Source organism: Cotesia glomerata, linkage group LG3 (assembly GCF_020080835.1).
Source record: "Cotesia glomerata isolate CgM1 linkage group LG3, MPM_Cglom_v2.3, whole genome shotgun sequence".
Lineage (NCBI taxonomy): Eukaryota > Metazoa > Arthropoda > Insecta > Hymenoptera > Braconidae > Cotesia > Cotesia glomerata.
In genome coordinates this window covers 2,961,395-2,989,213 of record NC_058160.1, presented here as the reverse complement: position 1 = coordinate 2,989,213, position 27,819 = coordinate 2,961,395, and the positions used below count along the sequence as shown (strand labels likewise).

The window sequence follows — 27,819 nt, the reverse complement described above, 5'->3', positions numbered from 1 at the left end:
AAGACAATTGCATATCGTCAAAATTGATGTAGTCTTAAAAAAATTAAAATATAATAATTTACAGTTGAATTTTTAATATTGATAATTTTAAACATGAAAATTTATCATAAGATATTAAAAATATACAGAACGATGTACAAAGTTTAAAGTAATATAACAACTTGACTCTTTCATTTTTTTTTAACTATAATAAACATTTGTAAAAAATAGTTAATTTTCATCGAAACACAATATTAAATAACACAAATTATATAAATAATAAACCGTCACACTTCGTCACTATATAGATTTAGCTTATCAGAATAATAAGATGTGCATCAACTTATCGGTCGTACGGTGTAGGGGTTAGTTATCGGTCTGGCAAGCGCGTGGCTCGGGTTCGAATCTCGATTAGAAGAACGGATACGATTTTCACACTTTATTTCTTATAATTAGCTACAGTTAGGTTTGAATTTACTTTACTTACAAAATAAAATAAAAAAATAACATTCCAATAATTCTTTTTTATCATTTTTTATCAAATGGTATGGGCCAGACTTGAAAATTAACTATGGCTCAGCCCTGGTAACCAGGCGTGGGCCAGTCCTGGTAACCAGGCTTGGCCCATCGTTATCATCCCAGACTTCAACCAGAACTGGGCCAAGCCTGGCTTACAAGCTTGGCCCAGAGTTTTACATATTTGAGCCAAGGCTGGGCCAAGCTAGGCCCCGTGGTATTTTCCTCTACACGGAATAAAATAATCTGTGGAAATGACAGATATGGGAATGTTAAATTGACATGGCCAGATTTTGTTAGATTTGCAAAGAAAAACTGTCAAATTTACATAAATAATATGTGAAAATAACATAACCATAAGATGTCAGATTTACAGATAAAAACTGTCAAATTTACAGTAATAATATGTAAAAAGTTAATTAGGGGAGCCTGGGGCACGACGGTCCCCTTAACGGTTTTTGCGGCTTTTAACTATCAAATTCGTTTATTTTCCGTCTGTTTCGAATAAATCAGTCGAAATTTTGCAAAAAATCAAACAAAAATTTTTTTTTGTGGGGTACGACGGTCTTCTCCCCAAAAAATCATATGAAAAAAAATTTTATTTTTTTTGAAGCCAATGTCATCAAAATCTAGATATTCTCCTCCCAGAAAACATCGTCGAGGAAAAACTACGATTCTTACAAGTCTTGAGTATCGCCGAGAACAAAGGAAAAAATCAAAATGAAGCAAAAAAAGACCTCAGTTAAAAAAAAAAAAAATTAGATTAAAACAAAAAATTTGAAAAAATGCTTACATCTTTAAAAATGTCAATAGTTCACAAGATTCAAAGTTATTTCTTAATTATTGATATTTTTAAAGATGCACTGAGAAAAAAATTTTTGTCCAGAAAAATTTCTTGGCTCAAAAATCGTTTAAGGTAGTACCTCCACGAAAAGCATATATCAAGAAATTTATGGAATTTTTTATCGAAAGATAAATATATTAATAATTCACCACCAAAATTTCAGATCAATTCACCGTACCGTTTTTGAGTAATTAATTTACAAAATTGCATCTTTTATACGTAGAGGTATATAGAGAGATGGTAAAGTTAGTATGAAATCTTCCGTACCACTCAAGTGATGCAAATAGATTTCATACTAACTTTACCATCTCTATACCCCTACGTGTCAAAGATGCAATTTTGAAAATTAATTATTCAAAAACGGTGCAGTGAATTGATCTGAAATTTTGGTGGTGAATTATTAATATATTTATCTTTCGATAAAAAATTCCATAAGTTTCTTGAAATATGCTTTTCGTGGAGGTACTACCTTGAGATGAATTTTAGTTTTTGACAAAAAAATATCAATATTTATCATAATAAAATTTTTGCATTAATTTCGATAGATTTACAAACAAATAGGTTCACTTGAATTAAACAATAAATACTTCGATTAATTCGATCAATACTTGAGACAAGAAAATATATTCTTGAAAATTATCAAGAATATATATTCCTGTGACAAGAAAATTTTCTCAAGAGTAGTACTTTTTTTGTCAGTGTGTAAGCTCGTCCCGATGTTACGCTCATTAAGAGCTTCCACTTGAGTACCCACATGCATTTTTGATATATTTTTCATATATACATATATATAAATATACAAAATATATGAAAAATTGATGTGGGTACTCAAATGAAACGTCTTGATGAGTGTAACATCGGTATAAGTTTATATCTTTAAAACTGTCAATAGTTCATAAGATACAAGGTAATTTCTTAATTATGTATCTAGGGATATAGCATTTTGAATGCAGCCTACACAGAAAAAATGTTCTTGAATCAAGTATATATTTTTGAAGAGCTCAATATTCTTGGCTTGAGTAGAAAAATTCTTGATTTAAGAAAATTTTTCTTGATTTAAGGAAACTTTACTTAATTCAAGAATTTTTCGTCTTGATTCAAGACAATTACCCTCTTCAAAATTATATTCTTGGTTCAAGAATTTTTCTCTTGAATCAAGTTAATTTTTTTTCTGTGTAAGTACTTATCATCATAAATTGACTATAGGTGAGAATGATATTAAATCATGAAAAGGCCCAACTCAGGTCAAGACTTTTCCAACAATACCAAATTTAATCATAAAAACCCATTTTATCATATAAATACACTGGCCACAGAATTTTGCTTATTCTCTTAACAGTATAGATAAATCTAATATTCATTATTATAGTTATATGTATCTTAATGCTTTTTACTTTCTATGGTTTGCAGATTTGAACAATTATTTTATGTGACCTAATTTTTACCTAATTTTTCAGTTAAAACTTTAATTTTTAAAATATTTTTTGTTTATTGTTTACATTTCACGAAATGTGAAATTCTTACTCATAAATAACAAGTTCAATTTTTGTTTTAACATAAATTTAACTTTTTAATGTGAATTTCACATTTTTTTAATGACATTATTACATTGAAAAACTGTAAAATTAACAGTTTTAGATTGACAGTTTTCACAATGTGAAAATAACATTTTTAACTTTGTAAAATTGACATTTTTGGGTTGACAGCGGTAAATCTGTAAATTTGACAGTTTTTTCTGTAATTTTGACAGAGTCTTTTTTTCCGTGTATGGATAGTAACCCTATCTAGTTTCTGCAATACACCTTTTAGCATTTGGAGACGATACACATACGTTCATAGAAATAAAAAAAAAAAATTTCAAACCACGCTCAAAGTTTTAGCTTCAAAAGCTATTTATTTAACAAACTTAAAAACTCATAGTAAGAAAAAATTAATCTGCGACAACTGTCGTCAGGAGGATCAAGGTAGAGTACGAGGTTTTGAGAATCTGCAAAAGTGAATTTAATTATTAACCCAATTTAAAGTAGTTCAAATTTTCTAAAAGTGAGTACCGTCAGAAAGGTCGGCATTGATAAAACAAATAAGCCAACTGCTTTAAATTGCAGCGGCTTCAATGTTGGCATCATTGAGGTCGTCACAAGATTGCTCAATCCATTATTCCTATTTTTTTCGTTCGTGCATTCCCATCCCGACATCCATTGGTTGGACGTCAAAGTGTCTGCCTAAAAAATGATTTTTGAAAACCAATTCAATTTTAACTTGTTAAGGATTAATTTTTTGAATAATTAATTTATTTAAATACCATGTAAATAAATTGATTTCCATAAAAACAGAGTATAAGTAATTCAGAAAAACATACGGATAAATAAATTCCAAATCGCATTAAATTAGTCCCGTTGTCCATGTTCTGAAATTAAAAGACCCGTGTTTTGTTATTCAACATTGAATTTGAACAATGAATTGTTTTTTTAATGCATTCCTCACTAATATTATCATAAAACCGTTCAAACAAATGATACAACTACTCGTTGCAAACTGGATCAACAGAAAACTACTGAAAGTGTTGTTGAAATCGTTGACTATTTTCTTGATTCTCTGATGGTGCCTGATGCAAATCTTGAATCTTCCGACGTAGTTATCATTACAGTCTCCGATTTCTTGCTTCTCGAAGGCCAAAAATTCCCGTATCTCAGTCTCTTGATCTGCAATTTTCGAGACTTTGATTCTTTCAAAAGTTTTACAAGCCTCGATCGGGGAAATTAGACCAGCGCGTTTCGTTAATTTGCTGTTACAGTTCTTATAGTTATTGGTCAGTGCGAGAACTTGGATCGTCAACCATCTCATAAGTCCAATCACTGTAGAATCGAGTACCAGTATCACCGTAAGACAGTAGGCAAAGCAGTAAAATTGGTAAAATATTGTAAGCTCGTAATTGGGCGAAACAGTCGTATCAAAGGGGTACACAGCCCGGATTGGTAAGACACCCCTTTCACGAGGAACTAAAAATATTATGGCGATTGTCATTATTATTATTGACACAAAGAGACTGTAGAGTTGAACTGTTTCATAAAACAAGTGTTTTTTTATGTTTATCACTATTCCGCGATCTGAAAATAACTCGAACAAAGATTATTATCAAAATAATTGGATTAAGATGAGATTAAATATCGACGGTCTAATTGGCAATTGGTCTAACTCCTTATTTTTTAGAGGGAGATTTTTTAACATTTTGATGTAGTTATAGTTCAATTATAAATTATTTGAATGATCCTAACCAAAATATTATACCTCTATTAAAAATTAAATGGTTTTTTAAAGTGATAATAAATTTTGAACTAATTGTATTTTCGTACAAATGGAAGATTCTCTAAAATGGAGTTAGACAATTTGCTAATTAGAACGTCGATATGTCAAATTTTTTTTTCACAAAAAAATTTTTGCCTTCAAAAATGATATAAATAACTGAAAAGTTACCTGAAGATTGTAGAAGAATATCTATAGGTCCGTAGACTTCATCAGTAAGTTTTGTAATTTCTTTTCGCAAGACCGAAAATTTGCAGGCTTTAAACACAAACATGCAGGTTCCAAAAAAAAAGCAACCGTCGTAACCAAATATCGTCAAATCAGTAACATTGGCCAGCGCGTCGGCCCCTACAGTTGACAAATAAAAAATGTAAACTATCAAGTTGAAATATTTGTAAATAATATTTAATATTTTCCAGCCGATTTTAGCCGACGGTAAGAGCGGCCAAATTCCACTGTATCTGAAACCATGTTTTTATTGATATTAAATATGCAGCCCAATATTTTCAATTTACACCGAAAATAATATTTAAATTCATATAAACCTTAGTACAAAAAAATTTATTTTCAAAAATTTACGGTGAGTATCGACAGATACGTTTTCCATTGTGTAAAAAAGCTTTGGTATAATTTACAGAGCAGCTTTAGTTATTCTTCCGGGCTCAATAATAAGAATAGAAAAAAAGGATACTCGTGACTTTCTACTTTGATTTATTATTATCGTAGACGCTTCTGAGAAAAAAAATCGATTGCAAATAATTGCTTGCCAAATTACATGTTCCGTTGTGAGAAAGAGAAAATACACTACTAAATATTCAATAAGGGATAATTTTCTATCAAGTGTTGTTATATTATCAAAGAAAAGCTGAAAATAAAACCAGGGGTTCCGTGAATTTGCTTATAGACTCCAATTATTCTTATAGCTCCCGTAACGAGACACGCGACTTACTGGGGGGTTTTTTTTTAAATTATTACTTTTCATAAATTTATTCTTCAAGTTAGCTAATGTTCGACTCAACAAAGTTCAAATTATAGATAATTTTTGCGGTAAAGAAGTGTGACTTGAAATTTGTTTTAGTGCTGAATAATAAAAAAGTTTAAATACTTTATCTTTAAGAAAGTCCGTAACTTCTCGTTCCTACTGTGAAAAGGCTATTGCTTTTGCAGATGAATTTTGTATGTCAAAGTTTTAAGCATAGATAAAATACAATGTTTCATTCTAAGGAACAGGTAAAATTTTATTGAATTGTAAATCAGGGGACTGGTCATGAAGGAATCTGCAACTAGTAGTTATTTAATTTATCTAAAAAAGCCTGTAAAAACTATAAAAAAATATGTCGTTTTATTAGATGGATTAATTTAGGGAACAGTAGTCAATTTTTACGATTTTAAAAAAATGAATTCAAACAAAGGATATTTTAAATAAAATAAAAGTTTGGAAAATCCAAATGAGCATGCCTTAAGCGCTCATGTCATACATAAATTATTTAGATCATAACAAAAATTATTCGTTTTTAATTTGAATTTTCCCGCGAGTAGTATTATCCCCTCTGTAGGTCGAGCTAAAGAAAAATTTTAACAGATGATAAAACAGTTAGTAATTATACCATCATGTATGTATAGTTTCTGCTTGTTTATAGTTATTTCAATTCTGTTTATGAAAAATAATATATATGGCTGCCGAAATCGCAGAAAAAGTCACCGAACTGACAATCGAAAAAAATTAACTGTATCAAAACGGAATTATTTTGACACGCAATTTTCACAAGGGTTTTGATAAACTTCCTCAGGAATAAAAAAAAGAAAATTAAATCGTGAAAGTAATTTTTGACAAAGTTGTGGTGTTATCAAGCCCAGTGCTCCCGTGAATACCATGCTCTTATTCATTTAATTCATCAGAAAAACGAGTTTTTTCTGAGAAATCTTATTTAATCGATAAGAAATTTTTTTTAACGTGTTCTGTAGTTACTATTATTTATTTCAATATGCTTTTTATTCATAATTTTTTTCGTTTAAATTATGAAAATCACGTTTTAATCGAAATCACGATTTTTAGGCGAGAGTAGAGCACACCTGCGCGCTTTGCGCTTAAGGCATACAAAATGATCAAAATAATTTTCTAAAACATAGACAAGATTTCAGTAACAACTAGATTTATTTTATACTTTCAGGTGTTAACTAACATTAATTGTGGAGTCGTTATTTAACAAAACTATAGAAGAAAATTTCTGGTACTGTATCATCAATCTGAGGCAACTGTCGTCAGAAGTATCAATGTAGAATATGAGCTTTTTACAATCTATAACAATAAATTTAATAATTATCAGTAACCAATTCGTTTGAATTTCATTAACAGAAAAAATATTTTTCTTAAATCAAGTTTTATTTTTTTTTTTTTAAATCAGTACCGCCAAAAACGTCGGCATCGACAATTCGAACAAGCCAAGTGCTTTGAATCCCAGCGGCTTCAATGTCGGTATCATCGATATTGTCACGAGATTGCTCAGCTTATTACTATTATTCCTCTCATCCGTGGACTCCCATCCCGACATCCACTGATTGTATGTCAAACTGTTTGCCTAAAAAAAAAGTGCTCCAATTAAAATCTACGTAATTAATGAATAATTAAATGATCAAGTCACTTAATTACCACGTCAGTAAACTGATTTCCGTAGTAACAATACACGAGTAACTGACCAAAACACATACTCAAGTAAATAAAGAATTTTATAAAATTGGCTCCTTTCTCCATTTCCTGAAATTAAAAAAACTACTTCGTTTTATCGAACACTTTACGGAAAAGAATTATGTGAAAATTACAGAAATGGTTGAGAAATGCGGCCCGTGTGTGTGGCCCTACGACTCGTGCTAAAATTATTGCCCTCGTCACATAACGACAATCTTAATATCCTAATTATGCAATGTAATATTTTAATTCTAAATTTAGATTTTATGCAATCTATCGATATTTTTTCCAAATGACTGATTTACATTTGTTTTTTTTACAAATTTAATATTTTTTTTATATAGCAAATGTAAAATTTACTTTTTTTTCAATTTAAAATTGACAATTACTGATTGACAGATTTTACACTGATAGAAGGATTTAGTATGGAATAATAAACTGATTTAATAACAAAATTTTTAGTTATTTATTTGAGATAAAAAAATATATTTTACCCATCAATATTATTTGTTACAGTTTAATAATATACTATTTTTTTTATTCTAATTAAATTATATTAATATGAACAAAGTCTTATTATATCTATGGAAATAAATACTTGTAACGATCAAATAATATTTAGTAGTAGCTACACGGAGAGAAAAGAATAGATCTTATTCCTATGTAGAATGGTAACTATTACTATGTTACATAGTAACGAAAATTTTTCTGAGAATTCTGTGTAAATTTGCTGATAAAAATCTTAGAAATTGTGATAAAAATATGAACAACCACCCATTCGTTGCGGAATTAAATTTTGAACATAATGATGTTGTTTTCTTATTTTTTTGATAAAAATTTCAATTTGTTATCAACAAAAAACATAAACAAAATAAAAAATCTGTTTTTTGTAAATAACTCAATAACTATAGGTGATATCAAAAATCGGAAAAAAGATCCTTAAAGATGAGGAAATTTATGAAAAAAAGTCTTGACTCCCGGAACTCTAGCTTGAAAAATAATAATTTTTATTTAATGTTGAAAATAGGGTTCCGCGCAACTGCCGTCGTATTTTAGCATCGGCGCGGCTGTGTCATAAAAGTGAGGAGAGATATTTTTTTAATAGTGATAGCGAACATGAGAGCTTTGTTACAGTTTTACCGCACGAGGGTAGGAATAATCTAGTACTTTGATTTATCGACGAATTTGAGGTTCACAAACTCATAACAAGTTCGTTAATCGGGTAACAATTTTATTTATTTCATAAGAGATAGGAATTATAGTTTAGAATTTTAATTATGATTAGTTAGTTAATGTTTTTAGTTTTAATTATTGAAGATGTTTTTTAAATGTCTAGAGGCCGACGGTGCAATAATTAGGATAAGTAAGTTACTTTAAGTAGTTATTTTTACAAAAGTACACGGAGAGAAAAGAATAGATTTTATTCTTATGTAGAATGGTAACCATTACTATGTTACATAGTAACGAAAATTTTTCTGAGAGTTCTGTGTAAATTTGCTGATAAAAGTCTTAGAAATTATGATAAAAATATGACCAACTACCTATTCATTGCGGAATTAAATTCTGAACATAATGATATTGTTTTTTTATTTTTTTTTTTAAATTTCAATTTGTTATTAACAAAAAACACAAACAAAATAAAAAATTTGATTTGATTTGTTTATTTATGCCAAGGCCTACTGGCCAAATGGCAAATATAAAAAAATACAAAAGAATACATGATAAAACAGTAAAATATACAGTATTATAAGTAAATTACTACTAATATAAAAGTGTAACTAAACTCTAAGAGTTCTTAACCATACTCAGTTAAAAATCTCAGTTTTTCGTAAATAACTCAATAACTATTGGTGATATCAAAAATCTAAAAAAAAAGATCCTTAAAGAGGAGAAAATTTCTGAAAAAAAAGTCTCGACTCCCGGAACTCTAGCTTGAAAAACAATAATTTTTATTTAATGTTGAAAATCGGATTCCGCGCGACTTTTGTCACACAACCGCACCGATGCTAAAATACGACGGCAGTTGCGTGGAACCCTATTTTCAACATTAAAGAAAAATGATTGTTTTTCAAGCTAGAGTTCTGAGAGTCGAGATTTTTTTTCAGAAATTTCCTCCTCTCCTCACGGTTTTGGAAATGCCGTAAAGACTCGGTATTTATACGATATTAATGCTGTATTTTTACCGTAATACTTCAGTTATATTAGCCAGTTTTTTTGTCGAATTATTACGAAAAAATTACGAAATAAATTCAGAATATTTACGGCAACACAATAGAAAAATTACGGTATATTAACAGCAATTAAACGGTAAATGTACCGCATATTTACTGTATATCTGCGGCACTATTGCAGCAAAAAACCGGAAAAGAAGATCCCTACTTTCTATTACCGGCAAAATACCAAAAATATGCTGCTTTACTACTATTTTTCGATAGCTTAAAATTTTTTTTATTTTATAAATTATCATGAATAATTTTTAAGAAGTTGATAAATTAATTTCTCTGTTATTATTATTATTATTATCATTTCTTAGTCCAGACCGGGATTTGAACCCGGATCATCTAGTTACGCGCCGAAGGCTCTACCAGTTGAGCTATCAGAGACACTATCCGTATCTATTTACTCAGTCACCTAATAGGACTCACCGAGTAATAAACACAACCGTCCATCTTACGGTAGAAAGTATTATATCTTTAATTATATCAGTATAAACGCGGTAAAATTGCAGAATATCTTTGGTATTTTTACCGTAGAAATACGATTTTATTATTGTAAAATTATAGTAAGGTAAAAGCCCCAATAGATGATCACGTACCAGTATATGATCACTCCATGTATTTGTATATCTATATTCATAAATATAGGTATACAAATACATGGAGTGATCATATACTGGTACATGATCATCTATTGGGGCTTTTACCTTAATATTATAGTTAATACATAGATTTTTTACGGTAAAAGTTCTAGAGTTTTACGGTAATTTTATCGTATTATTTCTGAACTTTGCAGCAAAAGTACGGTAGAAATGCTGTATAACTGTAGTAAAAAAAACTGGCCAAAATAACCACAGAAATACCGTATTATTTCAGAATTATAACGGTTAATTTATAGTAAACGCATTAATACCGAAAATTTACGGTATTTAAAAAACCGCGAGGGTCTTTAAGGATTTTTTTTTACGATTTTCGATATCACCTATAGCTATTGAGTTATTTACGAAAAACTGAGATTTTTTGTTTTGTTTATGTTTTTTGTTAATAACAAATTGAAAATTTAATAAAAAAAAATAAAAAAACAACATCATTATGTTCAAAATTTAATTCCGCAACGAATGGGTGGTTGTTCATATTTTTATCACAATTTCTAAGACTTTTATCAGCAAATTTACACAGAATTCTCAGAAAAATTTTCGTTACTATGTAACATAGTAATGGTTACCATTCTACATAGGAATCAGATCTGTTTTTTTCTCTCCATGTACTAAATATTTATTTGGTGAAAATAAATGGGCTTTAATAAATTATATAGTAACTATTATTAAATATTTGATAAAAAAAGGTTTGTTACTAAATGATTTAATAACTATTACGGAATCTTATTAAATAGAACTAATTCCTTCTATCAGTGTAAAATGTAAGAATTAAAATTTAAAATTTAACAAATTTTACTGTAATTTTGACATGATTTTTTTTCCGTGTTGCTTAAAACAATTAACTTCCTTAAAATCTATCCTCACAATTAACATCATGAAGCCATTAAAACAAATGATCAATAAACTGCTTGCAAATTGCATCATCAGAAAATCGCTGAAAATGTCGTTAAAATCGTTCATTAGTTTTTTGATTCTCTGATGGTGTTTGATGCAACTTTTAAATCTTCCGATGTAGTCATCATCGCAGTCTTCGACCTTTTGCTTATCGAAGGCCAAAAATTCTAATATCTCAGTATCTTCGTATTCAATTTTCATGGCGTCAATTCCTTCAAGAGTTTTACAAGCTTTGAGCGGAGAAACTAGACCAGCGCGTTTCGATAACTTGCTGTTACAGTATTTGTAGTTGTTAGTCAGTGCAAGAATTTGGATCGTCAACCATCTCATCATTCCAATTACTGAGGCGTCAATTGTTATCACTACCATCAGACAGTAGGCCACGCAATAAAATTGGTAGAAGAATGTGAGTTCGTGATTCGGCGAAACTGTTATGTCGTAAGGGTATATAGCTCGCATTGGCAAGGAACCCTTTTCAATAGGCGTCAAAAATAATAAGGCTATTGTCAGGAATACATTTGACGTTATACATGAATAGTATTGTAATTGTTCCCAAAATAATACACTTTTTATGTTAACTAATATTCCACGATCTAAAAATAATTTTAATTATTAAATAAATATCACTGAATTTGTTTACAATTAAAATTTTGGTAGTAATTTATAATGAAAAAATTATTAAACCTCGTGAAAATGGGAATAAATAAATGCGCGTAGATTTTTTAGGTCAGACTAAAAATTTCATAGAAATTCTGAAAAAAACATTTTTTTTAATTTTTTTCGACAACGATATCTCACGAATAAATTAACCGATTTTGACCGGGCTGGTGGCAATCGACGTGGTTTTTTGAGGTTAAGAGCTGATTAGTTTTTGGAATTGATCAGCCTAGCCGTTTAAAAGATATTTCAAAAAAACGAATTTTTGGAAATTTTATTTTTTAAATTCTGTAAATTAGTGTCAGAATTCTAGGGGCAAAGAAACTTTTCAAAACGCCGCATAATTCGATCGAATCGGATGATCCGTTCAAAAGTTATGAGAGATTTACATACATACACACACACAACACACACACACACACACACACACACACACACACACACACACACACACATACATACATACATACATACATACAGACACGGTGACATCACCGCGGAAATAGTCAGGAAAGCTTCCTAGGACCTCAAAACGTTGAGATCTGATGAAAACTCGATTTTCGAAAAACGGGGTAAAAACAGTAACTTCCCGATTTTTGAAAATTTTCAATTTTCTTAGCGGGAAGTTAAAAAATAATTAAGAGTGGACAAATATCAGCTTAACTTAAAGAATATTAAGGAAATTTTAAAATAAATTTATCGAATTTGAGCACCCCACACCTTCTTTACAACAAAATAAATTTTTTGTTGATCAGCCTATTTTTATTAAAAATTATTTTTTACTTTTTAAATTAGTTTGCTATTAAGGAGGTTCGAGCGAATCTAATGTAAAAAATAATCGCCGCCAATCCGGTCAAAATCGGTTGATTCGTTCGAGAGATATCGTGAACGAAAGAAAACCGAAAAAAGTGTTTTTTCAGAGTTACTTCGAAATTTCTAGTTTGACCAATTGAAACTTAAAAATTCTTTATGAGGCTTAAAAAACTGCGTAGAATGCCGCCAACCGCGTAAAAATTGGTTCATTCATTCAAAAGTTATTGCGGTATGAACATTTAAAAAATAGTGTTCTATGAAACTTCTATCAGACTTTTGAGCTCGAAGAGCTCAAAAAAACGGCCAGGTATTAACGGAATTAGCGGGAAGTTGCAGGGATGGCCTTTAGGGTCAACCGCTTTCCTAATTTTTTTTTTAGTTAATAACTCTCGCAATTTTTGCAAGCGGAACTTCATTTTTTTCAAAAATCATCTAGATGCCATTCCGAATAGAATGACATCTCAATCATAATTTTCGGAGACTGCTGAAAACAGTTGATCAAAAAGACACTTGTTAACTAGACTATAAACGGCGTTTTAGATTTTTTTCCACAATAATTTTTTTTTTCAAATAATAAATTAAAACGTTACCTGTAGACTGTAGAAGTACATCTACAGGGCTGTAAATTTCTTCAGCGAGTTCAATAATTTTATCTTGCATAACCGAAAATTTCCAGAATTTAAAAATAGAATTGCACACCCCAAAAAAAAAGCAACCGTTGTTTCCAAATATCGTTATATCGGTGACATGATTCAGAGCGTCTGCCCCAAGAGTTATCTGATAAAAAATAAGAATTGCGAAATTTAAATATTTGTAAAAAATATTCAGTATTCTCCAGCCTATTTTTGTCGAAGGCATAAGCGCAAACATCCCACTGCATCTGTAAGAACATATTATTTTATATTAAACAAACAACTTTATATTTCAAACTTACAAAGAAAAAAATTGAATATCTAGATCTATATACACCTTATAACTGTAAAATATATTTTTAGAAATTTGCGATGGGTATCCCTAGATATATTTTCCATCGCGCAAACGTAGAGGGTAGAATTGACACGCAAGCTTTGTTTGGACACCCCTCTGAGTTCGAAGTGAAAACACAAAAAAAAGATAGCTGTGACTTTATACTTTAACCTATTATTATCTTAGAGATGTCTGTAAATTTTATATTAGAATAATTTTCCTCTCATGTTGCAAAGTTGAAAAATAAATAAGACTGGGGTTGGGTAAATTTTCTTATAGACTTGAATTAGTTCAATGATTTTGTCTGCAAGATGCGCGATTCGCTTGCTTTATTTTTTCTTTCTTTGGCTACTACTTTAAAACTCATTTTAAAGCCGACTTACGTCCGATTCAAAGCAGTTAAACTTTTTTCCGTTCTTTGTGTTAAAAAGTTGTAACTTAAAATTATTTTTCGAATTTTGTAACAAAGAAAGTTTGAATAGTCTTCTTACTCAATTGTCAAAAAACTTTATCTGTTAATTTTAAATTATTTTGACGTCTAAAATTTTTTATTGACATTTAAATTACTTGAGTGCTTGTGTACGTATTTGATTTCTTCGGCACTGAATGAGAAACTGTAAATATTAACTTTGTGTATCAAGTCTTCCAGATATTTAATAAATTATCCTACAATAGTTGATACTGAATGAAATGATAATCTTTCGTTTTTTTTTTTTTTTTTTTTTTTTTTTTTTTCAGATCACTCGCCAGAAAAAGAAAAATAGAATTTAGAGAAATAAATTTAACTTCAGAGACAATCACATCAATCATCTACTATGAAGGTATTTTTTTATTCTAATTAATTTATCAATAAAAAATTTTTTCCAAATGTTTTTATTTTTTAATGCTTGAATTATTTTTAAATATCTTTTCATTTTTAAACTTTTCGAGCTCAAAATTTGGACAACTTACAGCGTTTGACGTAATTTTTCAAGTAGAAAAAAATAATTTTAATAATTCCAATTGACTAGAAAGAGTAAGAAATTTCTTTTAAAAAAACTCTTATTTTTTTTTTCTAATTTTTTTGATTTTTAATTTTCAATTTTGGAGGTGATCGGAATAATGATTTACCCTATTAGGCTGCAATAATAATATTTTTTTAACAAGGTTTAATAATATTTTAATAATAATATAATAATTTAATAATATTATTTTTGAGATTTTCCACAATTCATCGTCGAATTTCCAAATTTCAAAATATACATTGTTCAGAAAATAGTCAGAATCATTTCTTAAGGCATGGCAAGATTTTAGTAGCAACTAGATTTATTTTATACATTCAATTATGTTAAGTAATAACAACAGTGAAGTATTTACTTCAAAAAACTATGCAAGAAAATTTCTAATTGCGTCTTATTCATCAGCGACTACTGTCGTCAAAAGTACCAGAGTAGAGTAGGAGCTTTTTACAATCTGCAACAACAAATTAAATAATTAACTCAAACTGAGAGGAGGATGACAATAAGTGGAAAAAAAGTATTAAATTATTAAAAAAGTAGGTACCGCCAAAAAAGTCGGCATTGATAAAGCAAACATTCCTCCTGCTTTGAATTGCAGCGGCTTCAATGTCGGCATCATTGAGGTTGTTACAAGATTGCTCAATTCATTATTATAATTCCTTTCATATGCGCATTCCCATCCCGACATCCATTGATTGTGCGTCAGTGTGTCAGCCTAAAAAATGATTTCTCCAATTAAGGCAATTCTAAGTCATTCATTAATAATTTAAATAATTATTTATTCATTTAATTACCATGGAAGTAAACTGATTTCCGTAAAAACAATATATAAGTAACTCAGCAAAAGACATGAATAAATAAAGTCCAAACCGCATTGAGTTAGCTGCACTGTTCGCATTCTGAAAGTAAAAAAGTTACTTCTAATAATTTTAATGAAATCATTTTCTAATATGGTCACATATGACTTGGGGTGGTCCTATACATGACCACATCAGGCTATGTATACAAATAAAAATAAAATTTTTTTATAATTTTTGATTTTATCAGAATAGTGTGTACTTTTATTAACATATTGTATAATATACAGATATTAATTAAGTGATTTATTGAACTGCAAACTGATAGCAGATAAGCCCTTCAGAATATTCAAAAAAATGATCTATATTTCATAACAACACCTCAAGATTAACTCTCTGGTAAAGAGAAGATTAATCGATCATTCCCCCTCTATTGGACATTTTCGACACTACTTTTGGTCGAAAATTATATATAGACTTATCAAATATACTAGGACATACTTGACTCAATATGTCGAGTAATGACTTGACATGCCCTTAATAATAGACCGAAAATTTTGCGTTTTTTGAATTTCTATTAATAATACAGAAAATATTATTTATTATGCATAAATAATTTATGCAAAAATTAAAAATATTTTTGGTTTTAATCATATAAATGAAAAAAAGCCTACACGGAAAGAAAAATGTGGAAATCGTTCCTATAATTTTAATAAAATGTTTTTCTATACCATTTTAGGGGCGATTACTTAGATTATGGGAATTCTACCCATAATTTTTGGGAAATGTTTCTATAATTATGAGAATGATTTCTATAATTATAGGAACGATACCTATACTTATAGCTGTCATATTATCGTATGATTCCCATAATATATAGAAATAATTTCTATAATATTATAGGAATGGTTTCCATAATTATAGGAATAAACGCTAGATATTATAGAAGCCCTTCCCGTATATTATAGGAACCATTTCTATAATATTATGGGAACCATGCCCATAATATTATAGTGATGATGCCTATAATATTGAAGTAATATTTTTTCACACAACAGTACAAAATCACTTTTCTAATCTATAGAAAAACGATAAAGTTTCGGTGACGTAGAAAATTTAATGTTATTACACTCGTAATAAAATATTTTATTGATCATTCGACTAATTTTGACTACTTCGAAGCATTTGAAATTATTAGTAATTTCGATAATTTTACTTGCTTCCCAATAATATCATTTGAAATATGTAAATTAACTAATATTGTTCATATAAACAACAAAAGTTACACACCTAAAAGGTGGATTTAATTAATTTTCAGCGTATGTATTGTAAATAAATAATTTGTTTTAAAAATAAAATGAAATTGTAAAAATAAACAATAAATTTCCATATCTATTTTGCTCCTCTAATTGTATAGTGAGAAAATATCCCTTTTATTAGAGAAACTTTAGAATTGCTACAATATTTTTCAATATTATCTAACACAATAATAACTAAGTTGGAATAAACAATTTAAGATTAAGTACACAGGTGAATAAAAATTATGAAAAAGAAATTTTTTCACTCTAGTGAAAGATCAATTTTTATTTACAAAAAAAAATTTATTAGCAAAAAAATATATAAAAATTACTTAATATTTTTTAAGTAATTACTTCATTATTATGAACATAAACATTTTTCTATTATTATGTGCGTCATTCCCATAATATTATAGGAACCATTCCTTTAATAGTATAGGAACCATTCCTACTCTCTAAACATGAATTAGTGAAAATTTACTTGAATAAGTGAATATTCACTATTTCCAAGTGCCAATCGTACCACTGGTTCGAATCAGTAGTACGATTGGCACTTGGAAATAGTGAATATTCACTTATTCAAGTTAATTTTCACTAATTCATGTTTAGAGAGTATAATATTATAGGAACTATTCCTTTGATAATATAGGGACCATTCCTATAATTTTATAGGAACCATTCCTACAATATATTGAAGCTATTCCATTATTGTATAGGAACTTTTCCAATAAACTATAGGTATAGTTCTCATAATGAGCATCAGATTGATAACTATAATAATCATTTTATTATAGGAACCATTCCCATAATGCTTTGGAAATGTTCCTATAAATTTCTCTTCGTGTAATGCTCATATGTCGCTTGTTAAATCAATTTTTATTATATCAGTACTAGCGATGTGCAGCAAAAAACGAGCTCGTCAATTGACTAACACAAAAAATTGATCAACGGTCCTTTTTTGAAATAAATTATTTCGGGAGTGACTAAAAAATTTACACGGTCATTTTGCATCACTTGCTCAGAACATATCAACAAATTTTTTCACGAGTTACTTAGAGCAACAATTATTTAAAAAGTGATCCTTACCAGTAATATCATGAAACCGTTCAGACAAATGATTAATAAGCTGGTTGCAAACTGAATCAACAGAAAAATGCTAAAAGTCGTATTGAAATTGTTAACTATTTTTCTAATTCTTTCATAGTTTCTGATGCAAGTTTTGAATCTCCCGGTGAAATTATCATTACAGTCTTTGATTTCTTGCTCCTCAAAAGCTAAAAATTTGCATATTAAATTCTCTTGATCCTTAATTTTTAAAAGGTTTATTTCCGCAAAAGTTCTATAAGATTCATCTGGAGAAATTAAACCAGCGCGTTTTGTTAATTTGCTGTCACAATTCTTGTAGTTGTTGGTCAGTGCAAGAACTTGAATCGTCAGCCATCTCATAAGTCCAATCGTTGTAGAATCGACCGTCACCGCCATCATCAGAATGTAGGCCACACAGTAAAACTGATAGAAAATTGTTAGCTCATAGTTGGGCGAAACGGTTGTATCAAAGGGATAGATAGCTCGGATTGGTAAGAGACCCTTTTCACGAGGTACTAAAAATATCAAGGCGAATGTCGTAATTACTATTGATATATAAAGACTGTAGAGTTGTATTGTTTCATAAAACAATTGTCTTTTTATGTTTATCATTATTCCACGGTCTGAAAATTATTGAAACATAAGACTAGAAAAACAATTAACGTTGTAATCAATAATTAAAATTAATTAATTTAGATTTCATGTAAAAGCAGTCTGTCTATTGATATGTTGTTTAAATGTCGAGAATGAAAAATCATTATATATTTACAGATGTTTAATTGGTTTAAACAATTTTTCTATAACAAATTGATAAATAGTATAAATAAAATAAAAATATTTAATTATTTGATTACATCGCGTGCAAAAATCATCTGATATCATGATGAGGTTCATTATGAATATCATAATGAATCTCATATTTTGACACAAATATGAGATTTATATAAATGCCATATTAATATACATTTGAAACCCATAATAAGTAAAATACTTATATTACGGGAACGAATTTTTTTTTTAAATAGGTTAGTAAAATTTTCATTTTTTTTTGTTAATCAGAGGAAATGTATAATAATTGAGAGAAAGAGTATTTTTATCATACATTATACTTTTAAACTACTTTAATTTCTTCCTTGATTTTCTTAACAAAAGAATATTTAAAAAAACACTAGGTATCTTGGTTTAAAATAATTTTTGACTGAAAAAATTTTTTCGTTTTAAAATAATTATTTTTTGTTATGAAAACAATTTGAATCCTCCTGAAAATTTCTCTAATTCAATTAATTTGCATTATTTCCTGTATATAATTATGACTCAATAATTTTATATCACGATTTAAAAAGGCTAACAATATCACTATGATATCATTAAGATTTTATACAGATATGACTATCACTTTATTATAAATTCATGTTAATATCATTATGATTTCATAATAAAATTACTGGAAATTTTCTTTCTTCAACATGAAAAATAAAAATTTTATAATTTAGTTAAAAAAAAAATTAGAAAAACGGTTCACCCTAAAGGCCATCCCTGCAACTTCCCGCTAATTTCATACCTGGGCGCTTAAAATTGTACTTATGACATTTTTGAGATTTTCTAGCTCAAAATATAATTTATGTGATAATTTAAGCTCACTGAGTTCAAAGAGATAATATTTCTATGCATTTGAGCTCTCCCAGCTCAAAAGTCTGATAGAAGTTTCATCGAACACTATTTTTGGAATTTTGAAACCGCAATAACTTTTGAATGGATCAACCGACTTTCACGCGGTTGGCGGCATTCGACGAAGTTTTATCATCCCCATAAGATATTTTCGAGTTTTAATTGATCGAATCAAAAGTTTCGGAGTAATCCCGAAAAAATACTATTTTCGGTTTTCTTTCGTTCACGATATCTCTCGAACGAATCAACCGATTTTGACCAGTTTGGTGGCGATCGACGTGGTTTTTTATTGTCTAGAGCTGATTAGTTTTTGGAATCGATCGGTGGAGCCGTTTAAAAGTTATCCAAAAAAAACCACATTTGTGTTACGTCCGGAATTTGGACTTTTTTTTGTAAATAATTTAGTATTCGGCCCAAGTCGATTAAGACCTATAGACCGGGAACTCTTGAGACTTAATTTATTGAGAAAGATAGGTTTTGTTTTAATGATTAGATTTGTAGTTTAAATTTAATACATATATTGTTTAAGAATCAAATTATCGCTTAAAAATTACAGTTTATATACAATGTTTAGTTTTGAATCCGTTTAACACAATAAGTAATGTTTTAAAATTATACCTGGTTTGTCGCTTCAATTAATTTTATAATTTTCACTACAACTGATTTTAATTAACACTTTATTCTTGATTTACGATTTTAATATTTATAGATTGGTGTAATTATTGATTTTATTTTTTTTGTATTTAATTTGAATATTCTTAGGACGATGTTAACACTAGGATGTCCTAGACACGAGAGAGCGATACGACGACAGTTTTCCGGGGCTGAGAGTTTAGGTGGGTCCGATAATTGAAACAGTAGGGGACAATGTATCCAATTAGCTCTCTAGTTTGGGACTTCCACCCTCTCTCTAAATGTTCCGGGAAACTAGCTGTGCATCGACTATCTTGTGTGTTATCTCTTACAAGGGTATAGGTATATTCCTAAAGTTAGTGGTATATACATCTGTCCATGTATAGGCACATCAATACACACACAAACACATTTATTCTTATGCGCACAATATTTTATGTTCTATTTGAAACTATTTTGTTACATTATTTCCTAAATTTATTCAGTACGTTGATTTTTCAAACATCTTCACTTTATAAAAAAAAAATTCATCTTTTAGCTTATTTCCTTTTATTCTTATATAATATATCTTAAATCTCCCTTATTACTTTATTTTACCTTCAGTATTTAATAACTATATTTGTTGAGTTTATTGTTAACTCTCATATTTTTAAAGACTTTCAATTATTCTGAATTAAACAGTCGTATTAAATATTTCTTAAATTATTCGTTGTACTATTAATATTTCTAGTTGATATTCTCTAAAATTATTTTATGTGATACTCAAAAATTCTTTATAATTCCATTCAACGTGGCTCATGCAGGCGACTGTTATCTAAAATCATTGTTTGCATTGCGCCGACCGTAGTTTCAAACACGTTTTGAACTACCTAAATACTCACGTTGAGTCATAAGGAAAATAAATTTTTCTGTAATAATATTTAAACGGAAATAACTGAGAGATAAAAATAAAACAAGAAAATATAAAAAATAATGAAAATTAAAAAAATGTCTAGGACATAACATTTGAAAAAAATTTTTTTCTCAGTTTTTTTAAGATTTCTCAAAATCTACTGATCCGAATCGGCCCAAATTATACTAAAAATCTAAGTTTGGCCAAATCCTTTCAAATGGCACCAATCGCGATAAAATCGAATCAGCCGTTCAAAAGTTATAAGCGGTTCACATACTTTCACACACACACACACACACACACACACACACACACACACACACACACACACACACACACACACACACACACACACACACACACACACACACACACACACACACACACACACACACACACACACACACACACACACACACACACACACACACAAACACACACACATATATATCGACATAGTGACAACCTCGCGGGAATAGTCAGGGAAGCTTTCTAAGACCTCAAAACGTCGAGATCTGATGAAAACTCAATTTTCGAAAAACGGGGTAAAACCAATAACTTCCCGATTTTTGAAAATCTTCGATTTTCTTAGCGGGAAATTAAAAATTTGTTCCCATAAATATTTTACTTATTACGGGTATCAAATGTATATTAATATGGCTTTCATATAAATCTCATAGTTGTATCAAAATATGAGATTCATTATAATATTCATAATGAACCTCATCATGATATCAGATGATTTTTACACGGGATGTCTGTAAAAATAAAATTATAAATAACTGAAAGGTTACCTGAAGATTGTAGAAGAATATCTATAGGTCCGTAGATTTCATCAGTGAATTTTGTAATTTCTTTTTGCCGGACCGAAAATTTGTAGGATTTATACACCATCATGCATGTTCCAAAAAAAAAGCAGCCGTCGCAACCAAATATCGTCAAATCAGTGACATTGGTCAGCGCGTCAGCCCCTACAGTTATTAAATAAAAAATGTAAGCTATCAAGTTGAGATATTTGTAAATAATATTTAATATTTTCCAGCCGATTTTAGCCGACGGTAAAAGCGGCCAAATTCCACTGTATCTGAAACCATGTTTTTATTGATATTAGATATGCAGCCCAATATTTTCAATTTACACCGAAAATAATATTTAAATTCATATAAACCTTAGTACAAAAAAATTTATTTTCAAAAATTTACGGTGAGTATCGACAGATACGTTTTCCATTGTGTAAAAAAGCCTTGGTATAATTTATGGTGCAGCTTTAGTTATTCTTCCGGGCTCAAAAATAAGAATAGACCAAAAGGATACTCGTGACTTTCTACTTCAATTTATTATCACCGTAGATGTTTCTGAGAAAAAAAGTCGATTGCAAATAATTGCTTGCCAAATCACATGTTCCGTTGTAAAAAAGAGAAAATACACTACTAAATATTCAATGAGTGATAATTTACTATCAAGTGTTATATTATCAAAGAAAAGCTGAAAATAAAACCAGGGGTTCCGTGAATTTGCTTATAGACTAATTATTCTTATAGCTCCCGTGACAAGACATGCGATTTTCTTAGGTTTTTTTTTGTTCATGTCTTTCTGTTAGCTTATTTTTAAACTTCACTACGGTGATAAAAAAATGTTCGAGTTCTATTCGCCTGTAAATATTCTAGTGCTTAAAATTATGACTCAGAGTCATGAAAATAAAATTTTGTACATGCTTTTATTTTATTAGTAACAGAAATTTATATTTTCTAGTGCTTATAAAGAGTAAAAATGATTTTTTAGTTCCATATCAGCATGAAGTTTGCAGCTAACCAGAAACCGTTGTCATCAACACAAAAACAGAGTACGAGCTTTTGAGGATCTAAAATAAAAAAAAAATGATCTGATTAATGAATATTTAATCATTTAAAAATTGAATATTACATACTGATATGAAAGTTTCCATTTTAAGTGCAAATAAACCGCCAGCTCGCATTTCTAATGGCTGCATCGTTTTTATCATAGCAGTTGTAACTAAATTATTGATACCTCCGTGGTAGTTGTTCTCCCAGCCAGACATCCATTGACTTGTTGTCAAATTGTCCGCCTGAAATAATCAGTGAAATTAAAAAAATTTTTGTATACATATGATACACGTAGAAAATTAAGTAGTCAACATTATCATCTACTTATTGTCGAGTTTATTTAATAATTAAAATTACAAAATTATAAAACTAATTATTTCAACACTAGAAAATTTTATTACTATTTTAGATAATTAATATGGTCACATATGAATTGGGATGGTCATATACATGACCACATCAGGCTATGTATACAAATAAAAACAAAAATTTTTTATAATTTTTGATTTTATCGGAATAATGTGTATTTTTATTAACATATTGTATGATATACAGATATAAATTAAGTGATTTATTTAACTACAAACTAATACCAGATAAGCCCTTCAGAATATTCAAAATAATGATCTGTATTTCATAACAACACCTCAAGATTAACTCTCCGGTAAAGAGAAGATTCATCGATCATGCTCCCTCTGTTGGATATTTTCGACACTACTTTTGGTCGAAAAATTATACATAGACATATTAAATATACTAGGACATACTTGACTCAATATGTCGAGTAATGACTTGACATGCCTTTAATAATAGGCCGAAAATTTTGCGCTTTTTGAATTTCTATTAATAATACAAAAAATATTATTTATTATGCATAAATAATTTATGCAAAAATTAAAAATATTTTTGGTTTTAATAATATAAATGAAAAAAAGCCTAAACGGAAAGAAAAATGTGGAATTTTTATATAATTTTAATGAAATGTTTTTCTATACCATTTTAGGAGCGATTACTTAGATTCTAGGAATTCTACCCGAAATTTTTGGGAAATGTTTCTATAATTATGTGAATGATTCCGATAATTATAGGAACGATACCTATACTTATAGCTGTAATATTATCGGCATGATTCCCATAATGTATAGGAATAGTTTCTATAATATGATAAGAATGGTTTCTATAATTATAGGAATAAACGCTAGATATTATAGAAGCCCTTCCCGTATATTATAGGAACCATTCCTATAATATCATGGGAACCATTCCCATAATATATGCGTCTACTGGTCCACCGTGGAATTTATGTTCCATGAACTTTGAAAATAAACATCAGTCCTCCAGAAAATATGCTCGTGTTTGTTTAAGTAGAATTAACATTAATCATAGTATAGCCGTAAAAAACCAACTCAAATTGAATTATTATTTATCGTATAACAATGATGAAATATCATATTATAAATGTGGCTCTGTTGATAAGTTTTCGTTCAAAGACCATGAAAAATTTCATAGATTTCGTTCAAGCCTTCCATCCGAATAAAATCAATCACCTGATATTTGAGTTCATTTCCGAGCGCACACCAGTAGAGTAATTGAAGAAAACCCCCGGACAAATATATAATAGCTCGCATCAACATTGGTTTATTATCTGAAAACTGATGGTCGAAATTCCAATGAAATATCCGACCAAAATGTTCTTCTGTAACAGAAGAAAAAAATTATCTTTGAATACTCACCGAAACGATTAGATATCCATTGAGACACATAATAAACAAACTACCGCCAAGTTGGGCGAATAAACATGCGCTGAAAGTGTCATTGAGCTCGTTCAAGATTCTAATGAGTCTCCAATGATGTCTAACGCAAGTTTGAAACCTCCAGGTGAATCCATTTTTTATTTTACCAATTTCGTTTTCTTCAAAGGCTGTGAAGCTGCTTATTGCTTTCTGCTCATCGTCAATTTTTAATACATTGAAGACAGTAATGCCGTTGACAATGTCGTGATTGTACATTGCAGGTTTATGCAATTTGCTCGTGCAATTTTGATAATTTGACGACAGAATTTTGAACTGGACGGTCATCCAACGCAAAAATTCAAGGCTGATGAATTCCAGGGCTGATAAACTGACGAGATTAAAGGTTGTCGCGTAGGATTGGATGAAGTAAGCGATCTCAAAAAAAGGAGAGATTGTTGTGTCAAATGGGAATATTGCTCTGCAAGGCAGATCTCCAGCTATCGCTGATAAAGTGATTAAGACAGTTCCCAGGAGTCCTGCGCAGCTGATGGTTAAGTAGAAGTCTATTTTTTCAAAAATTGTGTATTCCTTTACGACAATCAATACTCCCAAATCTGAACAAAAGACCAAATTATTTTACTTGTCAACGCTTTGGGAAAAGAAGAATAGTTTTATTTCGTATCTAGAATGGTAATGATTACTATGTTAGATAAGAACAAGGATTCTTCACCGACGAGAGTCACTTTTTAGAGTAATTTTTCCAATTCTAAATATCGGCTTCAACTATGTGAGCGCAATAATCATTATCATTTTTTATTTAGAAGAATACTGTTCAAAACAAACGGATTCTTATTCTACACAGCTAAAATTAGTATTTTGTATATCGTTATTTGTAATTCAATCATTAAGAATGTATATAAATAAATAAATGTATTTTTTTATATTAGAAAAATAGAAATTCGATAAATCAACGAATCTTAGAAAAATCTTAGAAAAAAGGAAAAAAACTGATAATTTTTAACATAAGGTAAAATGTAATAAACAATTTTTTTTATTTTTATAAGCAAGACAAATTAAAAATTATAAAATTTTAATAGGCGTGCAGTAGCCTATCGGATCCGGCCGTTGCTTTTCAAAGCATTGGACCGGGTTCGAGTCCGGCGCACACCAATAAATATTTTCAATATTTAAGTGTGTTATTCTGCTCATCCTAAAAAATAAAACGAGTTCCAACCACAAAAAGTTTAGCCACTACCATAGTCGCTCATGATTTTAGCAGTTTAAGGGACTTTGAAAAAAAAAAAAAAAAAAGTTTTATTATTGAATTAAAGCAAATGTGCAGGAAAAATGCAATGTTTATATTTATTATTTACTAAAATCTTATTATGATAATACTTACGATTTTATAATTTAAAAAAAAAAACTTAGTCTTTCATAATTTTATAGAAAATGATGCTGGTAACTATGTAGAATATTAAATATTACCACGCAGAAAAAAAGGTTTATTTAACTTAAGAAAAATTTTCTCGGTCAAAAAAATTTTTCGCTTTTTTATCTTAGTTTAAAAAATTATTTATCATAACTTAAAATTGTGTTATGCTTTACACCAACTCGGCTGCCCAATTTCAAAATACAGTAACTAACATTTAAAAATTTTTTTCAATTTTTCTTATTAAAAAAAAGTTTGCCCCCAAATTGATAAAAAATTTGATTTGTGAATAGAAAATACTTGAATATAAATATTTTTAAGAAAAAAATACTTGAAATTGAGGTCTAAATATGATAAAAAATGCAACAATACTAGAAAAAAATCAGGTATAAAAATTTTACAGTTACTGTGTTTTAAAATTGGACAGCCGAACTAAGTTTGTCTTTACTAATAAGGATTACAAGCTTTAACGAAAAAAAATATTTTCAAACCCATTTTTTTTTCTGGGTATTAAAAATCAGATACTTTAATGATAATTACTTACCGCATGATTGAGTCAATATGTCGATAGGATCTCGAATGTCATCTATAAGCTTTAGTATTTTCTTACGCATACTGTGCGATATCTGTATCTTAAAATATATCAAAATCCATCCGGCAATAATGGCTCCGTCATACGCAATAATCATCAAATCGGTGCAATTGACCACTGCGTCAGCGACAATCGTCAAACCATAGATAATAGTCATGCTGTGACTGAAAATTATTATAGAGTAAATCAGTATTTTCCGAAACATTGTCACCGATGGATCTGAGTCAAAAACACCGCAGTATCTAGAACAATCAATTTAATAATTACCACTCGTTACTTTTATAATGTTCTTATATATAAGAAACATAGCCTACATGTTTTTTAAATTTACCTAAGAATGGAAATACTTCTGTTTAATAGACGTCTTCGTGATTTTACCGAAAAATTTTTCATGACTCTTCTTGCTATTAGGACAGGCCGCAGAATTTTTTTTTTTTTATAGAATTTTATCTTTAAGAGAATAGCATTGACTAACTAACAATTCCGATCAGTGAATAACAAAGTTGTGTCTACAATTTCGTAGTTGGATCTAGTTTCAACTTATACGTTTATTTAATTTTTATTTTTTGCAATAAAGTATAACCAGGAGGGTGAATAGAAGTTAATACAAAGTATCACTATAAATAAATGCTTTGTTAAAAACCGTTTAGTTTCACACCTCTTACACTTTTTATTCCCCTCTATATAACATATAATTTTTTTATTCATCTATTATGCATAAGACGGATATCGTTTTTTAAAATATTCCTCTCTTTTCATAAGTTTTATTGAGAGAAATAAAAACCCACCGTGAATCATTTAAAAGCGAATGGTAGACTTTTTAACTAAAAATAAGTAGTCTTCGCCATCACGGCGCCGATTGTAAGTAGGGAGGTGTAATGTTTTTTTTTTTACTCAGCTTCGTTTCATTGTACAAACACCTTCCGCAGTTTGAACATCGTTTTCTTTTGTATTAACTAAAATTGTGGTTAAGAATACATTATTGCTTTACAAAAACATTCAACGTATATAAAATTATTTTTATTGTAAAAATCATGAAGTGAATCGCGGCTATAACCATCTACATTGATAGAAGGATTTTTTTATATTTAATAAGCTTTACTAATCGTTAATAAATTATTTAATGAGTATGTAGTGAGAGTTGACAAATAATTATTAATAGTCAACAAATTTAATACTTAAATTTCAAGTATAGGTGTAGCGATAATTGGTATGATATTTTTTTTTTTATAACTATTTGTTATTAATCAGACAAAAATTGTGATCTCCAACTAAAATATTTGTGCTAAACTGGACGTCAATTTTTTTGAATCTGG

The 27,819-nt window shown here is 29.2% G+C and overlaps 4 protein-coding genes across 6 annotated transcripts; all 4 read right to left on the bottom strand.

Annotated features, from left to right (window-relative positions):
- Positions 1-3,207: 3,207 nt before the first annotated feature.
- On the bottom strand, positions 3,208-5,330 carry LOC123262121. Its single transcript, XM_044724197.1, has 6 exons — positions 5,188-5,330; positions 4,814-5,103; positions 3,824-4,446; positions 3,642-3,746; positions 3,391-3,561; positions 3,208-3,326 (listed from the first exon to the last, which is right to left on the bottom strand). Exons 1-6 carry the CDS (start codon positions 5,247-5,249, stop codon positions 3,270-3,272), a joined length of 1,308 nt encoding a protein of 435 aa, XP_044580132.1. The 5' UTR covers positions 5,250-5,330; the 3' UTR covers positions 3,208-3,269.
- A 1,448-nt stretch (positions 5,331-6,778) lies between these two features.
- Positions 6,779-13,725, bottom strand: LOC123262119 (odorant receptor 85c-like). Its single transcript, XM_044724196.1, has 6 exons — positions 13,537-13,725; positions 13,158-13,447; positions 11,068-11,690; positions 7,293-7,397; positions 7,051-7,221; positions 6,779-6,941 (listed from the first exon to the last, which is right to left on the bottom strand). Exons 1-6 carry the CDS (start codon positions 13,596-13,598, stop codon positions 6,885-6,887), a joined length of 1,308 nt encoding a protein of 435 aa, XP_044580131.1. The 5' UTR covers positions 13,599-13,725; the 3' UTR covers positions 6,779-6,884.
- A 1,091-nt stretch (positions 13,726-14,816) lies between these two features.
- LOC123262117 (odorant receptor Or1-like) lies at positions 14,817-22,669 on the bottom strand. 2 transcript variants are annotated; one of them, XM_044724191.1, is made up of 6 exons: positions 22,074-22,669; positions 21,700-21,989; positions 17,713-18,335; positions 15,326-15,430; positions 15,076-15,246; positions 14,817-14,985 (listed from the first exon to the last, which is right to left on the bottom strand). In XM_044724191.1, exons 1-6 carry the CDS (start codon positions 22,133-22,135, stop codon positions 14,926-14,928), a joined length of 1,311 nt encoding a protein of 436 aa, XP_044580126.1. In that variant the 5' UTR covers positions 22,136-22,669; the 3' UTR covers positions 14,817-14,925. The 2 variants fall into 2 exon arrangements, with proteins under 2 accessions (XP_044580126.1, XP_044580127.1); XM_044724192.1 differs by having other exon boundaries at positions 17,713-18,227; positions 22,074-22,668.
- A 17-nt stretch (positions 22,670-22,686) lies between these two features.
- Positions 22,687-27,782, bottom strand: LOC123262123 (odorant receptor 83a-like). Of its 2 annotated transcripts, none has more exons than XM_044724204.1 (6): positions 26,835-27,782; positions 26,456-26,745; positions 24,527-25,096; positions 24,297-24,445; positions 22,833-22,991; positions 22,687-22,766 (listed from the first exon to the last, which is right to left on the bottom strand). In XM_044724204.1, exons 1-6 carry the CDS (start codon positions 26,894-26,896, stop codon positions 22,713-22,715), a joined length of 1,284 nt encoding a protein of 427 aa, XP_044580139.1. In that variant the 5' UTR covers positions 26,897-27,782; the 3' UTR covers positions 22,687-22,712. The 2 variants fall into 2 exon arrangements, with proteins under 2 accessions (XP_044580139.1, XP_044580138.1); XM_044724203.1 differs by having other exon boundaries at positions 24,297-24,401; positions 24,483-25,096; positions 26,835-27,636.
- Positions 27,783-27,819: the final 37 nt, after the last annotated feature.

Bases quoted from the DNA above. Each gene is read 5' to 3' on its own strand.
- LOC123262121 (XM_044724197.1), bottom strand. From the start codon at position 5,249: ATGGAAAACGTATCTGTCGATACTCACCGTAAATTTTTGAAAATAAAT. The intron at 5,104-5,187 runs GTTTATATGAAT...ACATGGTTTCAG, and splicing joins ATAAATTTTTTTGTACTAAG to ATACAGTGGAATTTGGCCGC. The intron at 4,447-4,813 runs GTAACTTTTCAG...AGTTATTTTCAG, and splicing joins TATTCTTCTACAATCTTCAG to ATCGCGGAATAGTGATAAAC.
- LOC123262119 (XM_044724196.1), bottom strand. From the start codon at position 13,598: ATGGAAAATATATCTAGGGATACCCATCGCAAATTTCTAAAAATATAT. The intron at 13,448-13,536 runs GTGTATATAGAT...ATGTTCTTACAG, and splicing joins ATATATTTTACAGTTATAAG to ATGCAGTGGGATGTTTGCGC. The intron at 7,398-11,067 runs GTGAGGATAGAT...TTTTAATTTCAG, and splicing joins ATGGCTTCATGATGTTAATT to GAAATGGAGAAAGGAGCCAA.
- LOC123262117 (XM_044724191.1), bottom strand. From the start codon at position 22,135: ATGGAAAACGTATCTGTCGATACTCACCGTAAATTTTTGAAAATAAAT. The intron at 15,431-17,712 runs GTAAGGATCACT...TTTTACTTTCAG, and splicing joins ACGGTTTCATGATATTACTG to AATGCGAACAGTGCAGCTAA. The intron at 14,986-15,075 runs GTACCTACTTTT...TTGTTGTTGCAG, and splicing joins CAATGCCGACTTTTTTGGCG to ATTGTAAAAAGCTCCTACTC.
- LOC123262123 (XM_044724204.1), bottom strand. From the start codon at position 26,896: ATGAAAAATTTTTCGGTAAAATCACGAAGACGTCTATTAAACAGAAGT. The intron at 26,746-26,834 runs GTAAATTTAAAA...TGATTGTTCTAG, and splicing joins AGAAGTATTTCCATTCTTAG to ATACTGCGGTGTTTTTGACT. The intron at 24,446-24,526 runs GTAGTTTGTTTA...CTTCTGTTACAG, and splicing joins TTTATTCGCCCAACTTGGCG to AAGAACATTTTGGTCGGATA.